At 40.3% G+C, this 25481-nt stretch overlaps 1 protein-coding gene across 1 annotated transcript in view; it reads right to left on the bottom strand.

The window, feature by feature from the left end:
• Positions 1-25481, bottom strand: part of cacna1db (calcium channel, voltage-dependent, L type, alpha 1D subunit, b) — an 83965-nt gene that overhangs the window by 4217 nt on the left and 54267 nt on the right. Inside the window, exons 16-44 of the mRNA XM_040152136.1 lie at positions 24812-24932; positions 24477-24591; positions 24244-24304; positions 23996-24056; positions 22850-22994; positions 22467-22596; positions 20867-20926; positions 20719-20778; positions 18941-19047; positions 17952-18039; positions 17611-17718; positions 17470-17522; positions 17229-17375; positions 16666-16867; positions 16223-16381; positions 15835-15945; positions 15340-15417; positions 14571-14654; positions 11814-11942; positions 11008-11073; positions 10725-10816; positions 10441-10600; positions 10199-10326; positions 9842-9938; positions 9602-9704; positions 8688-8789; positions 4042-4178; positions 2926-3042; positions 2267-2703 (exon numbers count right to left, since the gene is read on the bottom strand). Of these exons, the coding sequence (XP_040008070.1) occupies positions 2267-2703; positions 2926-3042; positions 4042-4178; positions 8688-8789; positions 9602-9704; positions 9842-9938; positions 10199-10326; positions 10441-10600; positions 10725-10816; positions 11008-11073; positions 11814-11942; positions 14571-14654; positions 15340-15417; positions 15835-15945; positions 16223-16381; positions 16666-16867; positions 17229-17375; positions 17470-17522; positions 17611-17718; positions 17952-18039; positions 18941-19047; positions 20719-20778; positions 20867-20926; positions 22467-22596; positions 22850-22994; positions 23996-24056; positions 24244-24304; positions 24477-24591; positions 24812-24932 (3458 nt within the window). The remainder of the gene's footprint in view (positions 1-2266; positions 2704-2925; positions 3043-4041; positions 4179-8687; positions 8790-9601; positions 9705-9841; positions 9939-10198; positions 10327-10440; positions 10601-10724; positions 10817-11007; positions 11074-11813; positions 11943-14570; positions 14655-15339; positions 15418-15834; positions 15946-16222; positions 16382-16665; positions 16868-17228; positions 17376-17469; positions 17523-17610; positions 17719-17951; positions 18040-18940; positions 19048-20718; positions 20779-20866; positions 20927-22466; positions 22597-22849; positions 22995-23995; positions 24057-24243; positions 24305-24476; positions 24592-24811; positions 24933-25481) is intronic.

Below are 25481 nucleotides of genomic sequence, written 5' to 3' on the forward strand. Positions count from 1 at the left end.
TTAACATACCTTGGTAGATGCCAAGGTATGTTAAAAAAAAAAAAAAAAAAAAAAATAAATATATATATATATATATATATATATATATATATATATAGTAAATTTAATTTGATAGGTTGAGTGTCCCTAATCACCAAGTAAAGAAATACAGAGAAATAAAGACATAAAGAAATATCATGTAATATCCCAAAGTCATTTATTTACAGTTTTTTATGTTAATCGGGTTTATTTGTATAGCTAAAATCGCTAAGAACACAAGGGAAAAAATCTTAACACATAAAGAAACTGGTTAAAAAAAAACTCTGAAGAGGAAAATTTAAGGGGGACCCCCCCAACCTCAGACAGCTGTGTGAAACAGGTGCAGCATATTGAGAACAAAAATTTAAAACAAGTTAAAGAAATTTTCAAATAATTGAATATTTAAAAAAAAAAAAAAAAGAAATCCAAACTGACTAATGAAAATGCTCATTGGGATAGGAAACAATATCCATGAGGATGCTCTTTTGCAGTCAGCTATGTGGGCAGATGAGATGGCAGTGGGACACATCCATTTGAGAAAAGACAGTCTACATCGGGGGGGTGAACAAGGTCTGACATGGAGCAATGAAATCCAGACATGCTGAACGGGAAGCTTGGGGTAGTTTCAGGATGGGTCTCTATCTAACATGCCTTTTTTTGGCTGGACCACAACAGCAGGGCCAGCCCTATAAAAGCGAATGTCTGTGACTGACTGACTGACTGACTGACTGAGTGATAAAGTTACACCGTTGTTTGTTGCTCTTTCAGAATGACTTGGTGCAAACAGTTTGTATTACGTCATCAGGGGGTCGTTTACAGGCAGTGTTGCTAACTTAGCACCTTTGTCACTAGACTTACTGACTTTTCCTACCCTTTTAGCCACTTTTCTTCACAAAAGCACCTGGCATCAAATCTACTGACTTTTTGGACAATCCTTGGCTACTTTCCGTAGAAGAGAGTCGACAGTATTGCCCCGCCTGTGCAACTTCAGGCTATCCCTCCGCAGGCACACCTCTCTATGGGTTGCATTCAATTGAACGCACGGCAGCTTCATAGAGGTGAATGAGCTTCTAACTTTCTCTCTGAGTTTTACATGTAAATACAGCCGAAATCAGCCGTTGTATCTAACTTGTGTGTGTGGGGATTTTATCGGACGACGTCACAGTTATAAATCGGATTTTTGCAGTTGCAGTGCAGCAGCTTGGAAATTGTTAGAAGTGACTGCTGGTTAACATCTAGTCTTAATGGTCCATGTTTGAGTCACCATTTCATACTTGTTCCGTTTTCTGACAACTGAAACAGAAAAACATGTAAATGAGAACAGCTTCATTGGGACTTTGGCTGTATTAAATTACTGTATATGTGAGCAAAGAGAGTAAGAGAAAAGCAGGTGGTCCAACAGTATCAACAGTATACTAGGTTTTGACTTAGTTTTTTTTTTTTTTTTTTACATTGTTCCCCCCTTCTGGCAAACTGTTGGGTGATCGACAATGCAGTGAGCCTGCAGTTGTTTTTGTGATACTGGCTTAAACGAATATCCAAAAATCAACAGGATTATTTTCAGATACTGATATTTCTGTCAAAGACCTGAGACGATTAGCTGATCGAATTAATCAATAACTTTTTTAACAATCATCTAATCACTTAAGTCATTTTTCAAGCAAATGTCCCAGGAAATTCTCTGGTTCCAGCTTCTCAAGTGTGACTATTTGTTGGTTTTATTTTTCTTCTATGAGAGTACATTGAATACACTTTGGTTTCAGACTGTAGGTCAAAAGACAAAAGAGTTCACCTTGTACTCTGTGAAACAGTCACAGACACTATTTTCCGACATTTCACAGATCAAGTGATTGATTGATTGAGAATATAATCCATTTTTCATTAACTGTCTTTAACAATTTGTTTGGGATTTGGACAACGGAGTTTAGTAAACTACTAACTTCACAAGACCATTAGAAATCGATATACAATAATACTGAATTACCACTGAGTCCTTCAGTGCAGTAGTCAGCTCTTTTCAATCTGCTCTAGGTTAACATACTTTCTGTCTTTACTCTTTGTAATTTGAATGCAGGTTGTGAATCATTGGCAAAAATGTGAGCATCAAAAATTAGATTATATGACTGTAACTATCATACCAGCTGCTCCTGTGACTGCTTTGATTTACACCGAACGCGACTCAGCCACATGCTGTATATGTACATGATAACTGCAATTTCCTGAAACTGTTTCGCAGTGATCCACTGACCTTGAGGAGTGTGATTTCCAAGGCTTGTCCGGCACTCCTTTGCTGTAAGGGGACGCTGATGATCCATTTTGGGTGGAGGACAAACACTTCTGCTGCCTCACACTGGTCATGGAGAGAAGTGAGGGCACGTTGGCATTGTTGAGGTTGGCATTGGAGGGTATTGGCGATTGATGGCGAGTGGAATTACAGTGAGTGTAATTATACGGATGAGGGGGGTGATAATGATGATTATACTGGATGGGTGAAGAGTTCATCTCTGTCTCTCCTTCCCTGTCATTGTTGCTGGCTCTCCTGCCAGTTTCGGTGGGTTCAGTCGAGGAGCCGCAGGAGAAGGGCAGGATCTGTAGCGGGCGCTGGGTGACAGTGGTCGGGTGGGAAGAGCCTTGCTGATCGCCACTGACATGGTTGACATGGTTCCCAAACAAACCACCATTACGCTGCGGAGAGACAAATGTGTATGCAGCCTCTTTAGCTTGTTTTCTTAACCACAATGCAAAAAAATATATGCATATTCACAGATTCTGGATTGTGGATTTTTCAAAAAGGGAGAAAGCGTAGAAATGTCATTTTAAGAAATTTTCTCAAGGTAAACTTTTCTTGTGGAAAAAACATTTATTTCTATTGTATTTTTATGTCTTAAAACGTGTCTGAATGTTTACCCTGTAGATTTCCTCTTCTTCCTCTCCATTAGCACCTACTAGCCCCTCTTCCTGCAGGTCACATGATATGGCTCGACGGATCTCTGGTCCAATGTCATGCAGCGTGCGCAGGCCGGCCTGCAAAGAGAGCGGCCATGATACCAACCGTTTCAGCCATCACAGGCTTTGTAGCTATATTTGCATCTGGTTAAGAGAAAACTGAGAGATAATGTTGGCAAATGTTAGTTTTTTCCGGTGTGAACATTTCTCTGCGAGACTGTTACAGATCATCTGACACACCAGTGACTACAGAGTGATTCATGAACACTGTTAGCATTGTTTTAAAGGTAACCAGAGTCAGAGCATAAAAGCAAGACAAGAAGAACTCAATGGGTCACTTCACCCAAATGACAAATACATCTTCTTGCGTATTCTCGTATTCAAAAGTTGTCATAGGAACTACTCTATATCTGTGGTTGAAAGGGGTTCCGATGAAGACCTGACATGATGCACTGTGGATTATCCATTGTAATTGGAAGATTTTTTGCAGATAGGGGTGTTGCTCCTTAATGTTTTTAATCATTGTACCGGGGGTGGAGACAGAATTTAATCATAACTGTCTGCATGGCATGAACCCACCCCTTAAATTCCATTAAATGACCGAATGGAAGTAAGTGCAGGGACCTGTGTTTGGTGTGATGTCTTTGTAGATTTCTCACAAAAAAACTCACAAAAAATAATCTGAGGATACCTGAGGGCCTATTTAGGGGGGTTTGAGAAAAGATTAACTGACGGTACAGACAAGGCAAAGATAATATTCTCAGCTGCATATTCCAAAAGTATGATTACATGATATGAATCCTCTGACTTTCATCCTCTGACTGTTTTTAATAGGCTGACTTTATGTGATGTGGCTATTAAAATCCAGAAGGGAATCTCTGATTAAACCAATATTCTAACTACATTTTTGTTTCTCAGACACAGAGTTGATATAAGGGCTGAGTGTCAGCAACACAGAAGAATATCTCAGGACTGGCTCTTATTTAGATGAAGGAGTTTTAGTTAACATTTAGCCCTGATAAGCTCAAAGCACTGGTGGAGTGAATCTATCGGACAGATTCTCTGTGCTTTACTCACTTGTAAAGCCATGGTGGTGTTCAGCCTCTCCCATGAGCGCCTTCCCACAAGACCTTGCTCTTTCCGCCTCTTGAACTTCCTGAAGTAGTCCTGTATCAGGAAGGTGGCATAGAACTTCCCCACTGTTACCTCGTCATCTGAGTGAACAGACCAGACACACCAAAAGCCTCCCAGATCAACACCAAAATACCTGAATACCACAACACCTCAACACTGACATTCTGTATGTATCAATAACATCTGAAAGGAGATCTCACCCACTACCCTCACACCATCTTAGAAAACAAACACACCTTGGCAGAGAAGTCAAATTGCACTAAGCTGAAGTCCGCTGACAGTAAAATATCACAATGACAAAGTACCACGACTGAGGAAGACAATATCTTGACATTGAAACAAAATGCTTTGGTAGCAATCAACATGAAAAGAAGACCAAGACATGTTAGTTAGCAAAATGCCATAAATCCTCACTGCTTCAGCATTATCATAAATGTCCAGTCCAGGAAACAGTATTTCAAGAGGATCAAAACAGACCAGCACACATACTGCCGACTTGTAAAGTAAGCTGATTTCTCAGGAACACATCTAAGAAAGTGGTCTTCATGACTTATACGAAGTGATACTATGTATTGCCTAATGCACTGTATCATGGGTCATGTACTGAGTTGTTGCTGTGATGACCCAATGCAAAGGACTCCCTTTTAATCTGCACTTCATAGAATTAAACTGTTTAAATATCAGACCTTGACTTGCGTGCAAAGTGCAGACACTTGCTACATTGACAGAGCTGGATATCATTTCAAACGTCAGCAAGAATCTCTTAAATTCAGCTGAAAATGACATTTACACACACACTTTCAACTAATTGTGCAAAGTTTGACCCAAGAAAATAGATGATATCTATGTCGGTAACTCCCATCTTGCATTATCTCTGAAAATACATGTGGTTATGAAACATTCCTCTCACACACAAAACAAAAAAAACCACACACATATACAGACACAATAGCTTATGCAAGCAAGTGCATGAACCCCATTGACCTCATAAACCTGAGTGTACCAAAATCTGTTCATATTATAGTAATTCATGAATGCAGTAAACAATAGGAAAACAGCCACATATTTAGTGTTAATTCAAAGAAATCTAAGCAGTTTCTACCACTCAGCCGACAGCCACATTATATGTTACTTTGCAGAATTTACCGCATTTAGTGTCAGAGACGGACAAGCAGAGGTGTGTACACTTCCCAGAAAAACAACATGATCTGTGGCGAGAAGCACATGCAAGGAGGCAGCAAAGTAAAAGAGTTTGGAGAAGCAACAAGGATCAAACCTACAGCTCCCCTCACAAGGGAGAACACAGAAACGACATTTAGCCTGAGAGGAAGCTGTGACTAGATACACTATCTGCCATGCAGGGAGGCTAATCAAGTGTGCGTCTGATTCACTCAGATTAAGCTGTTTTCTGAAGCACAGGGGAAGGAGTCTTAACAAGAAAAAAGGAGGCTGCATTGCGGTCTGTATGAAATGTGTGTGTGACCCATTTTAGCCGGAGAAGTAAAGGTGAGTGGGATGGATGCTTTAGGATGGAAGCATCGTTCTCTCCAGTGGATCGGACAGAGCGATCAGCCTGATCCTATGATGATCCATCTTCAAGCACCTAACACATTTCTCTACATCACCCAACACAGCCAGAGAGAAACTACGAAAGACTCTGTTCAGAAAGAAAACCTGTGACCGAAACCGTAAATCAGAACTTGGTGATGCGAAGAACATCTGATAAAACTGGACAGGTGAAGTCTCTGAATCTCTAATCCAGATTTTCATATGTATATGAATGTATGGGCCATTTATTTAACAGATATACCGTATTAATGGATTTTGGATTATTATTATTATTCATTTTTTGAAGCAAGTTATCAGCCTCATTTTGATACATTTTCACACAGCTGATACTCCCTAGAGCCAGTAACATTTTAGGACCACTTGATAAGAGGTGGTGAGATTTTATTTTTCTTAGTACTGCATCAACCAGGTGTGGGGAAGATCAATTTACAGTAAATGCTCTGCCCACAGGTGAAAGCAGTTTCTTCTTCTGGACAGAGACTGTTGAAGTTTTTAAGGGAGGTATCAGTAGTTTCATGCCACCAGGCTAAAACAGAACTGCTCCAAAGAGCTCAGGACGGCAGAAAGAGAAGAGAAGAAGGCCAGCAATTGACTAAGCACTCTACGGAAAGCAGAGGAAGCTGTGGAAGAGAGAGGCTTGACAGAAAAGATTTTTTTTTAAAAAGAGAGAGGGGTTAGCAAACTAATGCACACAAAGACATGCAGTTTAATTAAATTTGGCAAGTTCTAAAACACAGCAGAGCTGAAGCATAGTAGAAGCGTGGAAGGACACTGGTAAAACTACATGGGCACAGCTAGAAGGAAGCTCTCTGTACACACTGGACTGAGGTACATTCACACCTATTGGGAGTTAAAACTTTGTCATTACAAGACTCAGGTGTGCCTGTCCTTGGGCCACTATAAGAACCCTGTTTGTACAAAGACAAAACATAATCCCACGGCCTTAGCCCAAATGACTCAACAGCCCACAGTTGCATGGGTGCAGAAAGGACGATGTGGAAGTTGACATCTGATAATGATATTTGGAAAGCTTTGCATGACTGAGGGCAAACCACACTCTGGCTCCACTATGTGCTCAAGTTCAGCTGTTTATTTCCTTTTATTTTCAACTGTTATGTAATAATGCATGAAACATATAAAGGCAAACCACAAAGACACGTGTCTTGCTCAGCTGAGATGACAGGAATAGAGGTCACATTTGTTTCTACTCACGATAGTGACGACCTCTAACCTAGGACTTCTGTTAAAAGAAGCGTGAAGTCTTTGATTTATATCTAAACGTAATACCTAAACGAAAAAGTAATGCAAGCTTGTATTGCGGAGGCAAGCTTGTACAGACAGCAGTTCATTTATTCAAATATCTAGTGTTTGGAGTTTTTATCTGGGTGAGACATATTACACAATAGCTAAAGGAGAAGAAGAAGAATCATGAGATAAGATAAACAAAACAGTGGGATTATGACAGACACAGCAGTGTAAGTGGGACTGGCAGCGATAAGAAAGGTTGCAGTGAACTGATGTGAAAGGAAATGGTAAGCGTTGAGTTTTGCCCTCTGTCTATCTCATTTTTTCTTGGGTTGTGCTCAGTAGGTGGGCCTCGCTGCTCTAGAAAAACAAAAACAGGATGCCGAAGGCTTCTGATGGATTAAACTTCTGCACATATTTTTAAAATGGTGCGCATTTCAATCCAGCTATGTGTGTTAAACATTTACACTCTCTCAATTTGAAAGGTGGATTCAAAAAGTTTGTCAAAAAGTTGTAATTTGCTTCTTCGCAGTGGGCAACTGTGGTCAGCTTGGAATCATGGTTTCAGTGGATTGTAATAGTGACCCAGTCTCTTTAAAAAAAAGTATAAAAAGTGTCATAGAAATTTCTCCAGACAATAGGCCTTTTTCACAGCAGCCATTTTGACATACCACAGTAGAGAGAGCAAGAGTGTAAATAATAAAATGAATGATGGTTAAATTCCTTTAAGCGGCTTCAATTTCAGGGTGCGGGTTCATGCTGACTCACTGTCACAACAGAGCCATTGTTCATTTTGGTAATTACATCTGTGCTTTTCCTACCATGACAAGTCAAAATGTCTGCTGTCAGCATAATCCACCTCTGTGCTGTCTATCTTAATGCTCAGTATGCTCTGAACACAGTGGCTAAATATTTTTATCGGAGCTTCAGAGCCTGGAGAGCCGTTGTATTCAGTTGTAAGAGTGTGAAAGGATGACTACTTGGAAGGCACTGAGTATACAGATGAACAGCAGAGAGGTGGATTTTACTGCAGGAGTGCTTCAAAAGTTTCTATCCACACTTTCATACATTTTCTCTGCTGTGAAAAGGTGACCACCTTGGAGTTCATTGTAACAGACATGAACTCAAGATGGCCATAGTGTCTGCCTCTCTGTGGAAGAAAATAATCAACAATTAACAACCCCCTTTTCAAACCCCAGGTGTGTGTTTGCCAGCCAAAAGAAAGGTTTTGGGTTGAGTATGACTTTAACTCTCTCTCAATCTCTGTTATCATACCAAAATGTATTTCAAATAAAATATCATAGATCAGCTTGTCTTCCATCAAAGTGTGGTGTGATTCGTTGTTGATGCATAGTAGATAGTGTGTGTGTGTGTGTGTGTGGGGGGGTACATGGGACTGCTGAAAAAAAATCAACAAAGCAAAAGTGATTAAAGGTCATCCACTGACTTTTCAATTCAGATCAAAGAGATAGTAAATTTACATTCAGATGCATTTCCACTGTTTGACATCCTTCCTCAATGCAAATGCAGCAGTAATGCAAAACCAATGCAAATCTCAATGTACAAGCTGGACCAACAGAGAAAGAAAGGACTTCATGCTTGATGTCCCTTCTGCCCTGCTTATCATTTTTTCTGGTTCACAATTCTTGGAAATATGCTAATGAGAAGCAGCGTATATTCAAATCAAGTGGGTGAGAGAGTGGTGAGAGAGAAAGAGAGGGAGGAACTGTGAATGATCGTGAGCAGCAAATAATGATCATGTAATGACCACTGACCGCCTGCAGGGGGCACCACTTGGTCCAGCAGCTTCATGCTGGTCCTCTTCCAGATCTTCTTGATGACAGCTCTAAGCTCCTCATTGGCTTGTTCCAGGTTACCTTGGAAATGAGAGAAAATGTGAAAAGTATAACTGTAAGTTTATTTTGGTTAAAAGCGATCAGTAACTGGTGAATATATTGGTGTAATAAGTGGCATAGGGGTGAATCTATCACAGTGTCTCACCCGCACACACAATGGCACAGCATAATACAAAACTTGGCATTTAAAGTTACGATGAATTTGCCAAATTCCTGATGATAAGTTAACAAAACAGGACTAAGCGCAAAACGTCCCCAGTCTCATATCACTCAATCATGCATTTGCAAAAACAGTGCAGATTTCTGGAAGCAGCATTTGAGCATAACTAACTAAAAATTAATGTGTTGCGCCTCAGGTAAGGATGTTTGATTGCTGTCTTGGTATGTTGGGTTTCACTTTATTCATGCCTCTATCCTGACTGATGAATTCATTTCTTTTGTCTGTTTAGTTCTGTAAATGTCCACTTTTTTGTTCGATATTCTATTGAGATTTTTTTCTCCTTGTGTGGTAGCAGACTACAGTATAGGGCTTGCTTGCTCGCCACTATACTAAAGCCACTCTGTTCGTGACCTCTAGAGTCACTGTGGACCAGGGATGAATAACAGACCAAATAACTGAAACACTGATAACTACTGTAACGGTTTCTCTGGGCTGTCATCCCAAATGACTTTTATGCGTGGAAGCTGCAGTACACACAACAGGACACTCTGGCTCACTTCCTCACTTGTGCTCCTCATGGCCAAAAGACTTAAAGTTCAATCTACCTCATAGTCTACTCTTTTTTTAATGCCCCCGAATGGCAGTGCACAGCTGGTTGCAGGCGCAGACTTACCCTCAGTCTTAATCTTGAGAGCAGTGCGGACCAGAGCAAACAAAGTGGCATTAAACATGACCGTCCCATCACTGTTCAGGGGCATGTTCATCGCCACCAGACGCTGCAACAGAATCCAAAGCACAGATTAACAAGGAGGCATCTAGTGTGAAATTAGTACTGTTAAAGCTATTTTTGTGGTCATCGTGCATTTCTTTTTCTGTATAAGTGCGAGTGTGTCGCTGAGTTGTGGAAACCCACCTTACAGGCCACCCTGTGAGGGCACAGCTTGCCGAAGCCCAGCGGAGGCTGGATCCTCCTCAGCAGAGTCACCACGTCAAGATGCTTTATCCTGCCTCTGACAACAAGATACATTCAAATAAAATACATTATGCCCCAATGCACAGTTTTCACTACAACCACATGTCCTGACAAGCGATGGATAATAAGTCAGTGCACTTTAGAGAGCCATTAAGGGTATTATGGATTCACAAAACAATCACCATCCCATCTGTGCTGACACAGATATTTCTTAGCGGTAGTATAGAGTAAACAGGATAATTAACAGGAGAAACCTTTTGTCGATATTCCTCTACAAAATGGGTCCTGAGTACTCACTTGGCTTCAGGGTCATATTCGGACCAGATCCTTTTAAACTCATCCAAGTGATGCGGCCCCAGAATGGACCAGTCACGGGTCAGATAGTCAAAGTTATCCATGATGACGGCTACAAATAAGTTGATGATCTGAAAACAGAACGTGCAACATTTTTCATATTTAATTGTATACAGCAATGTGAAAGCTCAAGTCCGTGCTCAAACATTAGTGGCACTGAACACAGTGAAACGTCTTAAGATTACCAGAAAAGCACAGAGCATGTAGAAGCTGATGAAGTAGATAATGGCGAAACCACTGCCACAGGTTCTTTCCTCTCCGGGGTTGTAGTCTGACTCTGAATCACACAGCTTCCCTGGCAGACAGGCCAGCATGATCTCCTGCCAGGCCTCACCTGTAGCACACCTAACATAGAACAATAAACAGCATTAATACAGCAGCAGCAGAAAAAGGGTTTTTTAGATTTACAAATGTATGATGACTTATAATGGCTTTTAACCCACTATTTAAGCTAGACAAACACAAATACCTGAAGAGCATCAGGACAGCTTGAGGAAAAGTTTGAAAGTTGTTGTTGCGGTTGATTTGTGTTCCATCCACCATGGCTATTTTCCCAAACACCTAAAAGTAGACAAGTAAATGTCATCCAAAGAATCAGTCAGCCTGCTCTCAAATTCTGGACAAGACAAAAATAAAATGATGATTACGAAATTAGGTGCTACGAGAAAAAAAACTGAAGGCAACAAATATCCTGCAGGGTATCCAGTATGTGTTTGATTTTCAAAAATTGATCTATTTTATTATTGTTTTACCTGCATTCCGATTACAGCATATATGAAGAACAACATGGCAATCAGGAGTGCAACATAGGGAAGAGCCTGGGTGGGAAAAAAAGAGAAAGAGTTAAGAGTCTGTAATGGAGTGGTGGACAGTACCATACCACAATTACAGCGCGAGATCCACCGGTTACAAATTGTTTGGTTAAATCTTGGTGTTGACATTCAGACAGATATTAGCAGTGTAGCACAAAACACGACCTTCTCATTTTTAAAATGACACTGCTGTATTAGCGCTACATGGGTGCTGAAACAAAGGGCCATAGCAAAAAAAAAAACATGAACCTTGCTCCAATTTTTTGCTGCACCCAATACAAACATCGTTCTGTAATACACTGTGTTGGCAGCTGAATATGTGCAAACATAGATTACCCTGAAACATGAACGTCATCACTCTACCTGTTACCCCACAAATCAAGAGGGAAAAATGATTGTCACCATAACTGTTCAGACACAGGTCTCATAGTATTCTGAAGCACTGTGTACTGTTTTTGTGTCTGATAAACCTTCAAACGCATGGATGTAATATTCAAACTGGAAATTCATGTTTGTCATGTTTTCATCTACTTACCAGCGTGTACCAGCACACTCACAGCAACAAAGCAATTTGTGTTTTCTTAATGCTGTGCTAATTTACGAGAGCTTATTTCCTGTGTCATTCTCATGGCGTTCCCTGAAATTATTCTCAAATTAGACCTCCCAGCCTAAACCGCACCTAACCTGCCAACTGTAACCGCAGATTCAAGAAGGAGGTGTACTGGCTGCTTATCTTAGCGTCTCACCTGGAAGGACTTGATGAAGGTCCACAGCAGAGTCCTGATGCCCTCCCCCCTGCTCAGCAGTTTGACTAATCGCATCACCCTGAACAGGCGGAAGAAGGTGATGGAGATGCGAGCGCTGTCTTCTGTGTTCTGAAGCGGAGGAGGTGAGGGATGATTACAAAAAACACAGGGCGTAACATTCAAACGCAGACACTGATAAACCTCTTTGCCGCTCATTCATTCATGCAGTCAGTCATACATGCATTCTTTAAATTCCTTCAAATTATCATGTATGAGTAATATAAGTTAACAAGGGATTCAAAATCTTCCAGTTTGTGATCTTTCTGCATATTTGCAATAACAATCAACTTGCATGCAGAGTAACTGTGTCTTAAACACCATGCCATTAACAGACCTGGAGGACTTACACATACAGTACATTTAACTCGGAATGGCTGATTACAAACAAGCAACATACAGAATTAACAGTCCAAAGACAAACAACCCAATAGACAAACTCTAATTGAATTTTTTAGGCTTGATACAAACAACAAGATGGATTTTTTACTGTCTTGTTGTTACAGGACAACCACACAGGACCTTGACAAGACACTCAAGCAGTGCAATGTCTACGCAATGCTGGTCATCTGACCGCGCACACTTGGAAAAGCTATGTTGAAATGAAGAAATGACCAAATACCATACAGTGTTAGTGTTCCCCTATGTCATGCCATGCACCCAGACAGGACAAAATTTCAGCTGAATGAAACTGGAGCCAAAATGCAACAAACCAGGTGGATTCAAAACAAGACTCTGGCAAATATTGAGAGTTCAGTCACAAACCCTCACATTCTTATGAATAAGTGAAACCAGAAGCTCTGGGAAAAAGCATCTCAATGTTTTCATCGGCACATGAGAGACAGAGAGTGACAACAAAAAGATCTTGATGCTATAACTTTTGCATTAACACAAAGGGGTGAGGGGCTTTAATGGAGGATGAGGAGGAGGGGGGGTGGGGGGGTGGGGGGTTCTTACCCCTGGCTCCACTATCACCTTGACGACAGGAATGGCTGCCGACTTGAAACCAAAAGCCTAAGGTTAATCCAAGTTACACAAACCAGCTGTGCAACACCAAACCATTCATGAGTCAGTGTTGCTGCAAATGTCATCACTTATCATCATTAGCTTAGACCTGGACACGTAATCACAATAGAAACACTCAGAAGCACCATGACTAAGAAAAAAACATACAACACACCATTTCAAATTTATACCACAAACAAGAACATCATCGCTGGAAAGCATAAAGCCTGTCATGCCAACGCTTTAAGCCACATATTCTCAGCAGTAACACCAGACACGAGATGCAAGTGTAACAACGGTAGAGGAAAATGAACTATGGTTCTTTTGTAAAATGCAATATAGTTTAACTGTTAACACTGACGATAAGGAGAAAGCACTGATACACCTTCTTAAATTAAAAATTATGATATTGTTTGTTTTGTTTAACATTACTATTGTCTTCATACAAATTCCCCAAATACATTTTACATTTCACCTCAATATTTTGCAATTCATGCTTGATGTGCTGTAATGTTTTCTATTATTTTTAAATAATATGACCTTTCAATATCAAACCCGAATTGAAATTATCTGTTGTCCTTGCTAACAGTGACATCCTAAATAAAAAGGTTTTTGTTTTTTTTGATGGCATAGCTCAAATCTCCTCCTGTCGATGTTTGACAATAACTGTAGCATATCACAGGGTTTAAGAAGACACTTAAAACAGTCAAATAATGATTAAACCGAACAAAGTGAAACTAATTAAGGTGCGATGTGCACTGTGATGCTTTTTCCAGCTTAAGGAGGTTTGATGTTGTTTTCCATAGCACGTAAGAATTATTGGGAATTAATTAATTAATTAATTAATGGGAGGTGTTTCCTTTGAAAATCATCTGATATATTCAAATACTGTGGCTGTGTGAAGGGAAAATTATATTTAAAGGAAAAGAAAAAATGAAGAAGATGCTGGCCTTTTACATTAAAAAAATATAAAAAGAAATACACTGGTATTGTTTAAGTTGCAGAACCATCCAGCAGAGAAGTGTTGACATGCTCTCAGGGTATATCTACCCTGTTGCTTCAACAGGCTGTCAAGGCTTTCTGTGTGTAATATCTATTTTTGTACTATTAGTATGTATCCTAGAATTTGATCAATAAAGGTGCACAGTGTGTTTTTTCAATCATTCATCAGAAACAGGGGAATTACAGGACAAATAAACACCTTCACATGGACAAGCCTGCGACAAGCTTGGAGTCAATGTTCACAATAGCTTCAAACTGAGACATGGAGTGGCCTTGCAGTAGCATCACAGGAGATTCAAAGAGATGTTTGCACCAGAGGGGAGGGACAAATTACAGCACCACAAACGTCGTAACACATGTGAAAGTCTCCCGTCACCTTTTCCCCTTCTTTTTATTCAGTCAAATAATTCATGTGGAGTGTCATACCTCTCATAATAACCAAAGAAAGCTGCTACACTCAAACATAGATTCAAGAGCTACTGTGAAATCACATTAGTTAAGCAATGTCATCACAGTTTTACCGTATCATGAAACCAGTTGTTCTGGCAGTTGTGAAGACCATTAATTTAGACGTGAAAAAGCATGAAAATGTTGTGATTTTGAATGCAGCTCTGATGCTAGAGCAAGGCCCACTTGCAGGGACAGTCACAGAAAGACAGGCACATATCTGTGACACAGGAAATGAATACTTACATTGATCTCAGTGATGGCAATGTCAACCACGCTACCCACAACAATTAAGGCATCAAACGTGTTCCATGCATCAGCAAAATAGTTCTGCAAGCACAAGCAACACAGACACACAGAAAAGAAGAAAAAGAGAGATAGCAGAGCAAGAACGAAAAGGAAGAAGAGGTAAAAAAAAAAAGAAAAAAATGAAAGATAGAAAGAGGAGAACATCAAAAAATCGATTTGATATAACAGAGTGAGGCTGAAAGTCAAATCCTTCCTGCCACTGAATCTGTGAGAGTATAACTTGTTTTAATTTACAGAAATATCATTTGAAAATAAAAATTGATCATCTGTCATTAAATTTTTCTGTTTCAAAAGAAAAAAACTTTTTTACACTCACTGGTACAGAGGCAGGCTGAAAGGACATGGCCACCACAGACTTAAAAGTAAACAATTTAACAAGAGCTAATGGGTATGCAGCAGTGGTTTAATGTAGTGCATGTGCTGGCATTTCACACTGTTTAGTTGGCACAGGTAGCTGATCGAAATTTTTCCAGCCCATCAGCAATTATTTGATCTGTGGTGCTCATCAACCATTAAGTCCACAACAGATTCAGCAGACTTCATGAGCAGAAACTGGGTCAAGCTGACTTAAAAAGAAAAATCAAAATTAAGACAGGAAGGAAGGGAAGTAGGAAAGATGTGGAGGAAAGAAGAAATGAGAGTGGCAGCAGCAGTGGGAGAGCAGGAAGAGGGAATGACAGAGTTGTACATACTGACGTCTTTCTACCTGGCTGAGTATGATGTCGACTACACTGCCAATCACCACCAGAGCATCGAAGACGTTCCAGGCGTCCCCGACATAGCCCTGAATATGGCAGCATGCACAGCCAGCAGGAGGAGAGGGGGAGGCAGGAGGCGCGGGGGATTCGGGGAAGTGTAAGAGGTAGAGAGGTTGTGGTGACAGGAGTAATGGAGGGTGAGGATAAGGAAAAAATGTCAGGGGAGTCACAGCCAGTCAGCAAAGAGCCCAAGAGTGAGCAGTGTCGAGGGGAACCAGAGGGGAGGTAAGAGGGACAGGAAGAGTGTATGAGGGCTGGGTTCAAAGGAAAAGGGAATCGCTTTAAAATAAACATTCTAACATTTAAGGATAAAATGTAAAGGGAGATCTCAGCTAGAGGATTTAAGGATACTGGTAATTTAACATATATTAGCCTGTAGTTTGCTGAATTTTTGCAAATACTGCAGTATCTGCAACTTATGCCAAAGAGGAGAGGAGACTTACTCTGGGTTTGAAAGCGATAAGCTTGAGGATCATCTCCACAGTGAAAACCCCAGTGAAAACCATGTTGAGGATGTCCATGGCGTAGTTAAACAGATGAGACTGACCATGGTGCTGGAGAAAGACAGGCAGACTGATCAGAGACTGATATACAGTATGTATTCTAAATGTATACGTTTTTAGTAGTTGCCATACACTGGTAATGCATTGCTTTAGGCTGACAAAAATCTTTCTGGTAAAAGAGAGTGTATGATAGCCATTACTGCAAACAAAATTGTGTGCACTACGTGGGAATTAAAACTTTTATCTGAATTAAATTAAATGTCTGACAGTAGATGCACTAGCTAGTTTATGTCAATTTTACCTGAAGTACCAAATGGAGACCACTTACCTGTATGGCCAGGCACAGGGTGTTGAGGATGATTAGGACAAACATGACGTACTCAAAACCAGTGGAGTTGACCACATACCAGAACTTATACTGGTAGGGGTTTTTGGGGATGTAGCGCCGCAGAGGACGAGCTTTGAGAGCGTATTCCACACACTGACGCTGCGGTGGTTATGAGGGTAGGTGGGGGCAAATAGAGAAACAGAGAAACAAACTCATGTGCAACTGCAACACGTCATCTTACGTAAAAGATGCAGCCCCTGTTTATACCAGGCAGCAGCATGTAGTACATCATTTCTTCATGTTTTGTGACAAAGTTTCTGATGGCATATGATTTATGGCAGTAGAAAGAGACTGTGACTTTTAGTATGTCAGTTCAATAGATCAATATTGCAGTGCTATGCACAAACACACACAAATGGACACACACTCTAAGACCCTCCTACCTGGTTCTTGTCCAGCTCGCAGTTCTTGTACTCCTTCTCCCCCTGCTCCTGGAAGGTGACAATAACAAAACCAACAAAGATGTTCATCATGAAGAAGGCGATGATGATGATGTAGATGATGAAGAAGATGGAGATCTCGATGCGGTAGTTGTAGATGGGACCCATGTTCTCTCTGTTGGAGTCGATGGCCTTATACAACAGGCTGCGGGCACACACAAAACACAGAGAAAGTCAAGATGAGGAACAGTAATTATTCGTATCGACTCTATCTCGGCAAGTTTTGTTTGTTTAATAACAGTAATAATAAATACTGTACTTTAAGCATCACACATACAAATGCTAGCATCAGTGCACATTCATACACACAAAACAGTCAAATTATAGACATATTAGACTTGAAGAGAGATGGCCACATCTCTTTACTTTTGTTTCTGAAAATCGTGGCAATGGAGCACTTTCATTCAGACAGAGGATGAAACACTAAATAAATCCAGAGCGTCGCTGTTATTCCCCACAAAGATAAAATAATCTGAATTGTATGTCAGACACAGAGCAGTGCTTACGTGGGCCATCCTTCAAAGGTGGAGACGGTAAAGAGAGCCATCATGGCCATGAGGACGTTGTCAAAGTTGAAGTCGCTATTGTACCAGATCCTCTCCCTCACCATGGGCAGCGCTGTGTCCCCGTTGTTGTAGAGAATGTATGTACCCCTGTGATTTAAAGATGAAATGTCAACCGCATATACACATAAGCACACACGCAAAGAAACGCTGCTGGAAACCTTGAAGATTTAAGCAAACTCACCTGCAGTCCTCTGGGCTGGACTTTGCGTCATCTGTGCATCGATAAAATTTCCCCTTTATAAAAACAGACAGAAAAATTCAGAGGTTCACTTAGTTTCACCTACTTTGAGAATTTCTCTCTCTTTCCATTTCTTCACTGTACCTTGAAAAGCTGCACACCGATACAAGCAAACATGAACTGCAGCAGGGTGGTGACGATCATGATGTTGCCGATGGTCCTGATGGCCACAAACACACACTGGACCACGTGCTGAAAAGGACACACAGTTATTTAATGTTAATAGAAATACACAGCAGTTTATCATAACCAAAGGTGTATGCATGCACAAATAATCTTAGGGGCACATTCACAGGGTAAACCTCACAAACACACACACACACACACACACACACACACACACACACACACACACACACACACACACACACACACACACACACAGACATACACACTGCACTATGTTGTATTATTGTTATTCTCACCTTGAGTCCCTTGGCTCTGTTAATGGCTCTGAGTGGACGGAGGACTCTCAAAACACGGAGAATCTTCACCACGGAGATGGCAGAGGACCTATGGAATAAACACCACACCAGTACATTCTGTTTTACATTATTGTAACTGTATTTTGAATGTTTCAGTTTACCTAATGCTCATCTCTTGACAGCTCAACTCTTGTCGTTTAGTACAGATTCAGGTATAAGGAAAAAGAGGTAATGGTGTTTGTTGGACTGTTTAGGGGGTTTTCCATTTAGTTGAATAAAAAGTTAATGCAGTTTCGTAGTGTGGAAATTCTTCTGTGTTGTGTATCTAGTATGTTTTCATTTTGTCTTCTAGCCTTCCATGGCACTGGTTTCGTACTGGAACTCAGTGGCGATACTAAGTGTGGTAAGTGCTTATCACAGCACACGCTGAGGTTCAGTTATTGGACTATTTCTTGGTACAGTGACTTCCTGGATTCCTGCTTGCAACCTCACGCTGGCAACAAGACTCAATAAAGTCATTGCACCAGGCCAAGAAATGGTCCAGCACATAACCCCCTGTAAAACCACAACTTGTCTTTTTTACACTTAGGTTCTTGTGCAGATTGAACAATTAAAAAAGATGTAACATGTTAATTAGTAAGCTTTAGAGGTGCTAATTGGTGGATTTTGTTACCTTTAGAAAGAGCCAGGCTAACTGTTTATTCCTGTTTTCAGTCTTTGTGCTAAGCTAAGCTAATCAGCTGCAGCTTCATATGTAACGAACAGATTTAAGAGTGGTATCAATTTTCTCATCTACCTCTTGACAAGGAAGCCAAAAAGTTTATTTCTCAAAATGGTAAATCACTTCTTTATAACCTGCTACTAGCAGAGCAAAGAGCAATGTTTATATATTATGGCAAAACTAGAACACAGTTGCTCAATGATAAATTTCTGTCAAGATATAAAAAAAAAAAATTTTATCCACTGATGAGTAATTGAATGATACGTACTGAATGCCGAAGGACACCAGAGACACACCAACGACCAGCAGGTCTAATAGGTTGAAGTAGTTTCTACAGAACGCCCCTTTATGAAGGAACGCTCCAAATGCTGTCATCTGGACAGAGGAGAGACTAAAGTCAAGACTAAAGACAGATCTGCCATCAAACACATAAATTCATACGGGGGGGACAGCTTCACGTCAGGCTGAAATGGCTTTTGATTGCAGGAACAATTTAGATGATCTGTTACTAAATACAATTTACAGTATTCATTTTCACAAGAACACTCTTTGTGTACCAAATAACTATTGTTAAATTTTGTATTTTCTTCTTGTATATCCATTATATTATAATTATATATTCTTGTATATCCAACACATTATAAACAATGCATTAACTTTGCATTTCTAGGATGAGAGTTCATGACAACAGTGCACAAGGCAATTTGATTTGCAGTCTCAAAGTTGATGGTCCTGCAATAAAATTAAGCTATTAAATGATTATGTTACTTAGTGTAAGCACACTTTCGGAAAGGCAGTATCTCAATGACAAACCGAATAACAGATTATAATATTGTGTAAGCAGCAATAGTTTCAAGCAATATTTCTACAATGTTGAGTTCAATATTTTATAAATTCAAAACAAAAAATAAACTGACAAGGCAAGGCTGGATTCACCCTCACAAACGCTACTTAAAAAACACTTTGAAGGCCTTAAAGAGTACTGTGGTCAGACACACATACACACACTCAAACACACACACACACACACACACACACACACACACACACACACACACACACACACACACACACACACACACACACACACACACACACACACACACACACACACACACACATACCACACAAATAAACAGATTATAAGCAATGCAAAATGCACAGACAAGGCAAGTCAAACACCACTACACTCATTTCTAGTGCAGATTAACCCAGGAACTGTACTATGAACACTTTCCAAGAAACAGAGCGTATAATCTTCTCCTGATAGAATTTTTGGTTTAAGCCATGATATATGGGATTTACCTGGTGCAGGCATGCAAAGAACAAAGGGGTGAGGCAGAGGATTGAATTTTAACAGTAAAAATAATAAAATTGTTCCTGATGTTTGTGGATTTCTTCAATCACATTCCTTGGAGGAGCATGTGCCAAAAAACACGGTAAATATAAGGAAGGGGGCACATCTCTGTGTACAGTGTACAATCTGGCATTGGGATATAAAGCTTGATGTTAGTTCAAGTTCAAGTTCATCTCTCCACAGTTCAGAATATTTCAAATTTAACACTTTTCTAATAAAATATTTTTTAAACACATGGCAATCTATCACTTAATGGGGTTGAAAAGATTCAAAATCTCCAAAAATGATAATAGTTGGTGAAAGTTTTCAAAATGCCACTAGAATTATATAGTAACAATCAAGTTTACATTTTTTAATATTCAGAGAGTTGAAAAAGAGAAAAAGAACTTTCATATTTGGGAACAGCTAAACAAGTAATTGTACTCTGGAAAGCCACTGATCCATACACTGATCGAAGATGAAGAGGGGAAGTGGGCCGTGATGAAAAGTGACTGACAGACAAAAAAATAATCTGACGAAAACGTATGAGCTCCACGTTTGACGAACTGGCGCCGTGACAACAAGACAAGCAGGCGGCCGTTTTAATCAAAAATTATAGAGACAAAAATGAGGAGGGGTGGGGGGATGTGTGCAGCAAGCTTGGAAGTGGTGGGTTGTTGCTGAGGCAGCACAACAGTTTTATTGTTTACCTTAATAAGGATCTCAAATGTAAACATACTAGTGAAGACATAGTCTGCATAGCCTAGGATCTGAGGAGGCAATCAGAGTGACATAAGCACGCAGGGTTACTGAAGCTCTACCCAGCACATCACAACACAGCACGTTAAGGACATTTACCTTCAACAGGATCTCAACAGTAAAGATTGCGGTGAAAGCATAGTCAAAATAACCAAGTATCTGCAAGAGGCAATGCACAAGTTTGAGTCATTCCAGGATAACAGCACAGTGAATGATCTATCAAAAACTCTTAGCTGTAGATACGGTAAGAGTCAAACACAGATGAAACACAAACTAATTCCTAGTATATCAAAGCTGCACTAGGTAATATTTTAATGGAAAAATAGTGTAAGTCACACACCGTGCCGGCCTCCACAAATTGAACACTATTCAAGATTGCTAACAGTAGTTGCAGGTTTTCCTTGAGCCGAGAATGTGGGAATTAAAATTTTATATAGCAAAACTTTTATTCACAGAAAGCTCGACTCGCCAAAGTTACATTTTGTGCCTACAGTTGTGGGGTTTTTCTTCAGCAGAGGAGGTAGTCGTGCCAAGCCGCGCCGTGAACAGCTGTGAGCAGTTGACCCATGCTGTTTTTCCTCTGCACTGCAAAGCAAGTTGAGGTGGTTTACCTTGATGGCGTGTTGGAAGTGTGCTAGTCACAAACAACAGTAAGAGCCTGTCATCTGCAGGCCTTTTCAGTTCACTGTGTCTGTTTCTGTTTGCACCATTCCTTCCTGCAATATTTAAAACTTCACTTGATTGGATTGGATCTGTTTTTATTGAAGAATAGCACTGCTAACGAAGTTCCACTAACTTGGTGACAGACACACTGAATTCCCAGTAAGCGCCTTACACAACTCCAACATGGCTGGAAGTGATCAGTAAACAGTAAAATAGAGAGAATATCTGAATTACAAACAGGAAAACATGAGTGAAACTAAACTAAACCAAAAATACTGAGAGCTGAACACAAAGAAACTTTACTAACAGAGCTTTCCCCCCCCAATCTTGACACATAGGAGTTTAGTTTATGAGGACAGAGCTAGGAGCTAGGAGGAGAATTCAGTGATTGGCTGTGATCCCCCCCGCAGGACCACAGCGGCACGGCTCAGTGTGGCTATCCCCTGCTGTGAGGCTGTAGTACAAACGCGTGTCATCGCGGCTTGACCTGGCACAGTGTGGCTAAAGTGTACATAGTGCCACGTCTGCTGTAAGCAGTTTGTTGTCATCCCTTTACATAATTTCTGAGAGATGAATTCCTGAAATTCCAATTTAACAGTTGGGTCAGCTAACAATTGAAATTGCCTAGTGCAGCTTGTTTTTTAATGGTTATATATCTAAAGCAATTGTAGAAAAGTTTCTGATGCAATACTTTTCAGCAGTGATATAAATTGTTAAGTAGAGAAGAAAAAATGTTCACACTGTTGTGGCTTTTTTGAGTCCTATCAAAAAACATCAACAATGGCTCTGACAGTGTGACAGCATGCACAATACTAGGACGCTGACACTGAAGCAGCTAAATGGAATTTAGCCATCATTAATTTTGTAATTTACACTTGTGCTTTTCCTACTGTGACATGTCAAAATGTCTGCAGTGGGAAATATCCAATCGTCAGCCACAGTGAGACAAATAAACCGTCCAAGTATAATGTGTAAAAAAAGTGGGGTAGCTTTTCAGGACAGTTACAGACTGCAGTCCCAGTGGCTGTTTACGTACAATATTGCGAGCAGAGAAATTGCGAATGGGGTCCTCGGCAGCCAGAGAGACGGAGCTGAGCATGATAAAGACCAAGATGAGGTTGGTGAAGATCTGATGGTTGATCAGCTTATGGCAGAATACACGAAACCTACAAAGAGAGAAATAAAAAGAGGATGACATGGAGACAGTTGAAAAAGTGATTAGACAGAAAAAGGCAAATTGGCAGAATATGTGCAGTCAGTATAACAGCAAGTCTGGTTTTATGACGCAGCTTTGACTCCAGCATTTTTGCGTCTGCTATTGTGGAATTTAGAGGTTTTTGTTTTACTACACACTGAGCAGGCTGACTGGCATGTTCCTGTGCCTCAGTATCTCTACTAGCAAACCTGTAGGAGACTCACGGGTTAGTGCTGCTGAAGATGAAGAAGGCGCTGCCCTCCGGGATGGGCGGAGTCTTTTCTTTGATGCTGAGTTCAGACAGCCTCTGGGGACGGGGTCCAGAGGGGACTTCTGGGAGGTCATCATTATTGTCATCATTGTCACACACTGGGACAGACAGAGTTATTTCAGTCTTTTGAATTTGAAAACAATCCTTGTGTGGTATTTGTAGTTATATTACGGATGCTTATGGCAAATGAAAATTTAGATTCAGTGTAGCTTATTTTTACATTAACTGCTTCTCTGAAAAGCTGTTTTAACAAGTTGAATTAATTCTATACATATACATTTCATAAATTTGGAATGTCAATGTACAAAGTTTTGTTTTAATCCTCTCCTCATATCTTGTCGTATTTTCTTTTTCCTTCAGTCTTCATTCGCCTTTTTTATTGTGTATAGTATATTTAGTGAACTATTATTTAGAAAATTTAGTGTTTCTGGTTTGCCTAGTGTATCGCAGTATAAAATAAAGAATGCTTTTCGAAACAATACTGGCATATAATTTTTTAAATACTACTCTATCTAGTACAGAATATAATATATATATATACGGTACTGCCCGATAATTTATGGAAAGGGGACAGAAAGTGTTCATCTTTTAGAGGTTGGTCGACAATCACCAAGCTGCCATCCACTGACTGCAGTGACTGAATTTCAAAATGTTACTTGATAACTTTACTTAGATACACTTTATACATAACTCAGTGATGTTAGCAATGCCTTTCTTTCTCATAAACTTCAGAAGGTTTTGCTACCTACCTATACTATATGTGGTCTTAAATTCCAGTAATATTTCTTGTATATATTTATCTTCACTCAAATGCTCGCGACACTACAGGTGATGCCGGAGTTGACATTTTCACAACATGCCTTGCTGCTACATGCATCTCGCCAGCAGGTGAAGTTGGAAATTGTGCCACACTACCAACTCAACTCACCTATAGTTGCTGAAATAGCACTGGAGATTTCTATTTCTGATTTTTCTCATGGTTCAGACTTTTGGTCAAATACAGAATCGTAAAAATGAATGAGTTGATGGATGATTAGTGGACCCCAGTTTGAGCACTGCTACGTTAAAGCTCCTCTCTCTCAAGACATGACACTTTTACCTGGAGAGTCGATGGCAGAATACAACTCCTTGTCTTCTTCTAGCAAGACCTCTGCTGGCACCTACACATAGTGATCAGGTTTAGCCTTTTGAAAATGAACAATTCCTGAGATGAAAACTAACAACAATGGCGAACTTTCAGACAGGCGGTCACAATTTTACAGTGTATACTTACTATAGGCATGCACTTCATAAATCATGCTATTGGCTGATTTATGAAGTGAACTAGAGCTCCTCTCTGTCTTTTACCTTGGTCTCGCCATCTTGGGCTTCTGTTATTTCAACTCTCTTCTTCTCTATGCTTGTATCCCTGTTTGGGATAACAGGGACACAAGGGATGGGTTAACTAACAGGGCAGAAGGCCATTTTTTTTGCCAAGCCAAAATGCTTGTGACAAATGTGACAAATGTCTACAAAAACAATTAAACAGAAAACATGAGCAAAAATTAAAACGTGAAATATTGAGGTAATCTCAGCTGTACTTGGCACTGTTCTTCCTCTTCTTGGCCTCCTCTTCCTCCCTCTGTGCTGTGTTGAGGCTCTCTGCGTCTGCCAGGTTGTCAACAGCGATGGCCAAGAAGACATTTAGCAAGATGTCTGGTCATGTGACTTAAGGAGAAAACATTGACCAACAAGATGAAATCTAATCATTAAAAACCCACCCGACAACTTTTTCACACATGCAAGTGTGAAAATGTGCATTTTTGTTTGTGTGTTTTTTTATGTATGAAAGTGCAGGGGCGTGTGTGTGTGTGTGTGTGTGTGCGTGTGTGCGTGCGTGTGTGTGTGAGTGTGTGTGTTGTGGCCAGTAGGATACAATTTCCACAGATGAAGAGGATGATGAAGTAAATGCAGACCACCATTCCAGAGGAGGCCGGACCACCGTACGCCATGATACCGTCATACATCACCGTATTCCAGTCTTCTCCTGTCAAGATCTGGCAAACACAATATACAGCCATTTCAATCAATACTCCTATGACTGATTTGAAGAAAACAGTGTCCATGATCTCACCATTTACAGCATAAGTTACAACAGAATTGAAAGGCATCAGATTGATGCGATCATATAAAGGACTTTCTTTAATCACTTATTTCTGTTGCCATTTCACCAATTAGCAATGGAAAAAACACCACATAGGGTGCTGTCTGTTCATGTCGTGTCGCTCTGCACCGTCCACACAGTAATATAATTTCCTGAGGAAGCGTCTTGACATTTGTCATGCTTCTGTGTGATTGGCACATTTAGTTCAGAGCAATGAGACCAGTGATGTGCCATTGCTGGCTGAAAGTGTATTTATTAATCACCACACCCTCTGATTTATATTACACTTCTCTCTACCCTTTTGCACTTTGCGCTGCTGCACCTAACCCAAATAATGGGTGTGCCCGGAGATGCCCACATGGTCCATGGACCCAATAATTTCTTGGTCAGCTGGCGAGATGTCTGGCTTTAAACCCCCCCCTGCCTGCACTGTGTGATTAAA

This window comes from Xiphias gladius, chromosome 18, assembly GCF_016859285.1.
Source record: "Xiphias gladius isolate SHS-SW01 ecotype Sanya breed wild chromosome 18, ASM1685928v1, whole genome shotgun sequence".
Taxonomy (NCBI): domain Eukaryota; kingdom Metazoa; phylum Chordata; class Actinopteri; order Istiophoriformes; family Xiphiidae; genus Xiphias; species Xiphias gladius.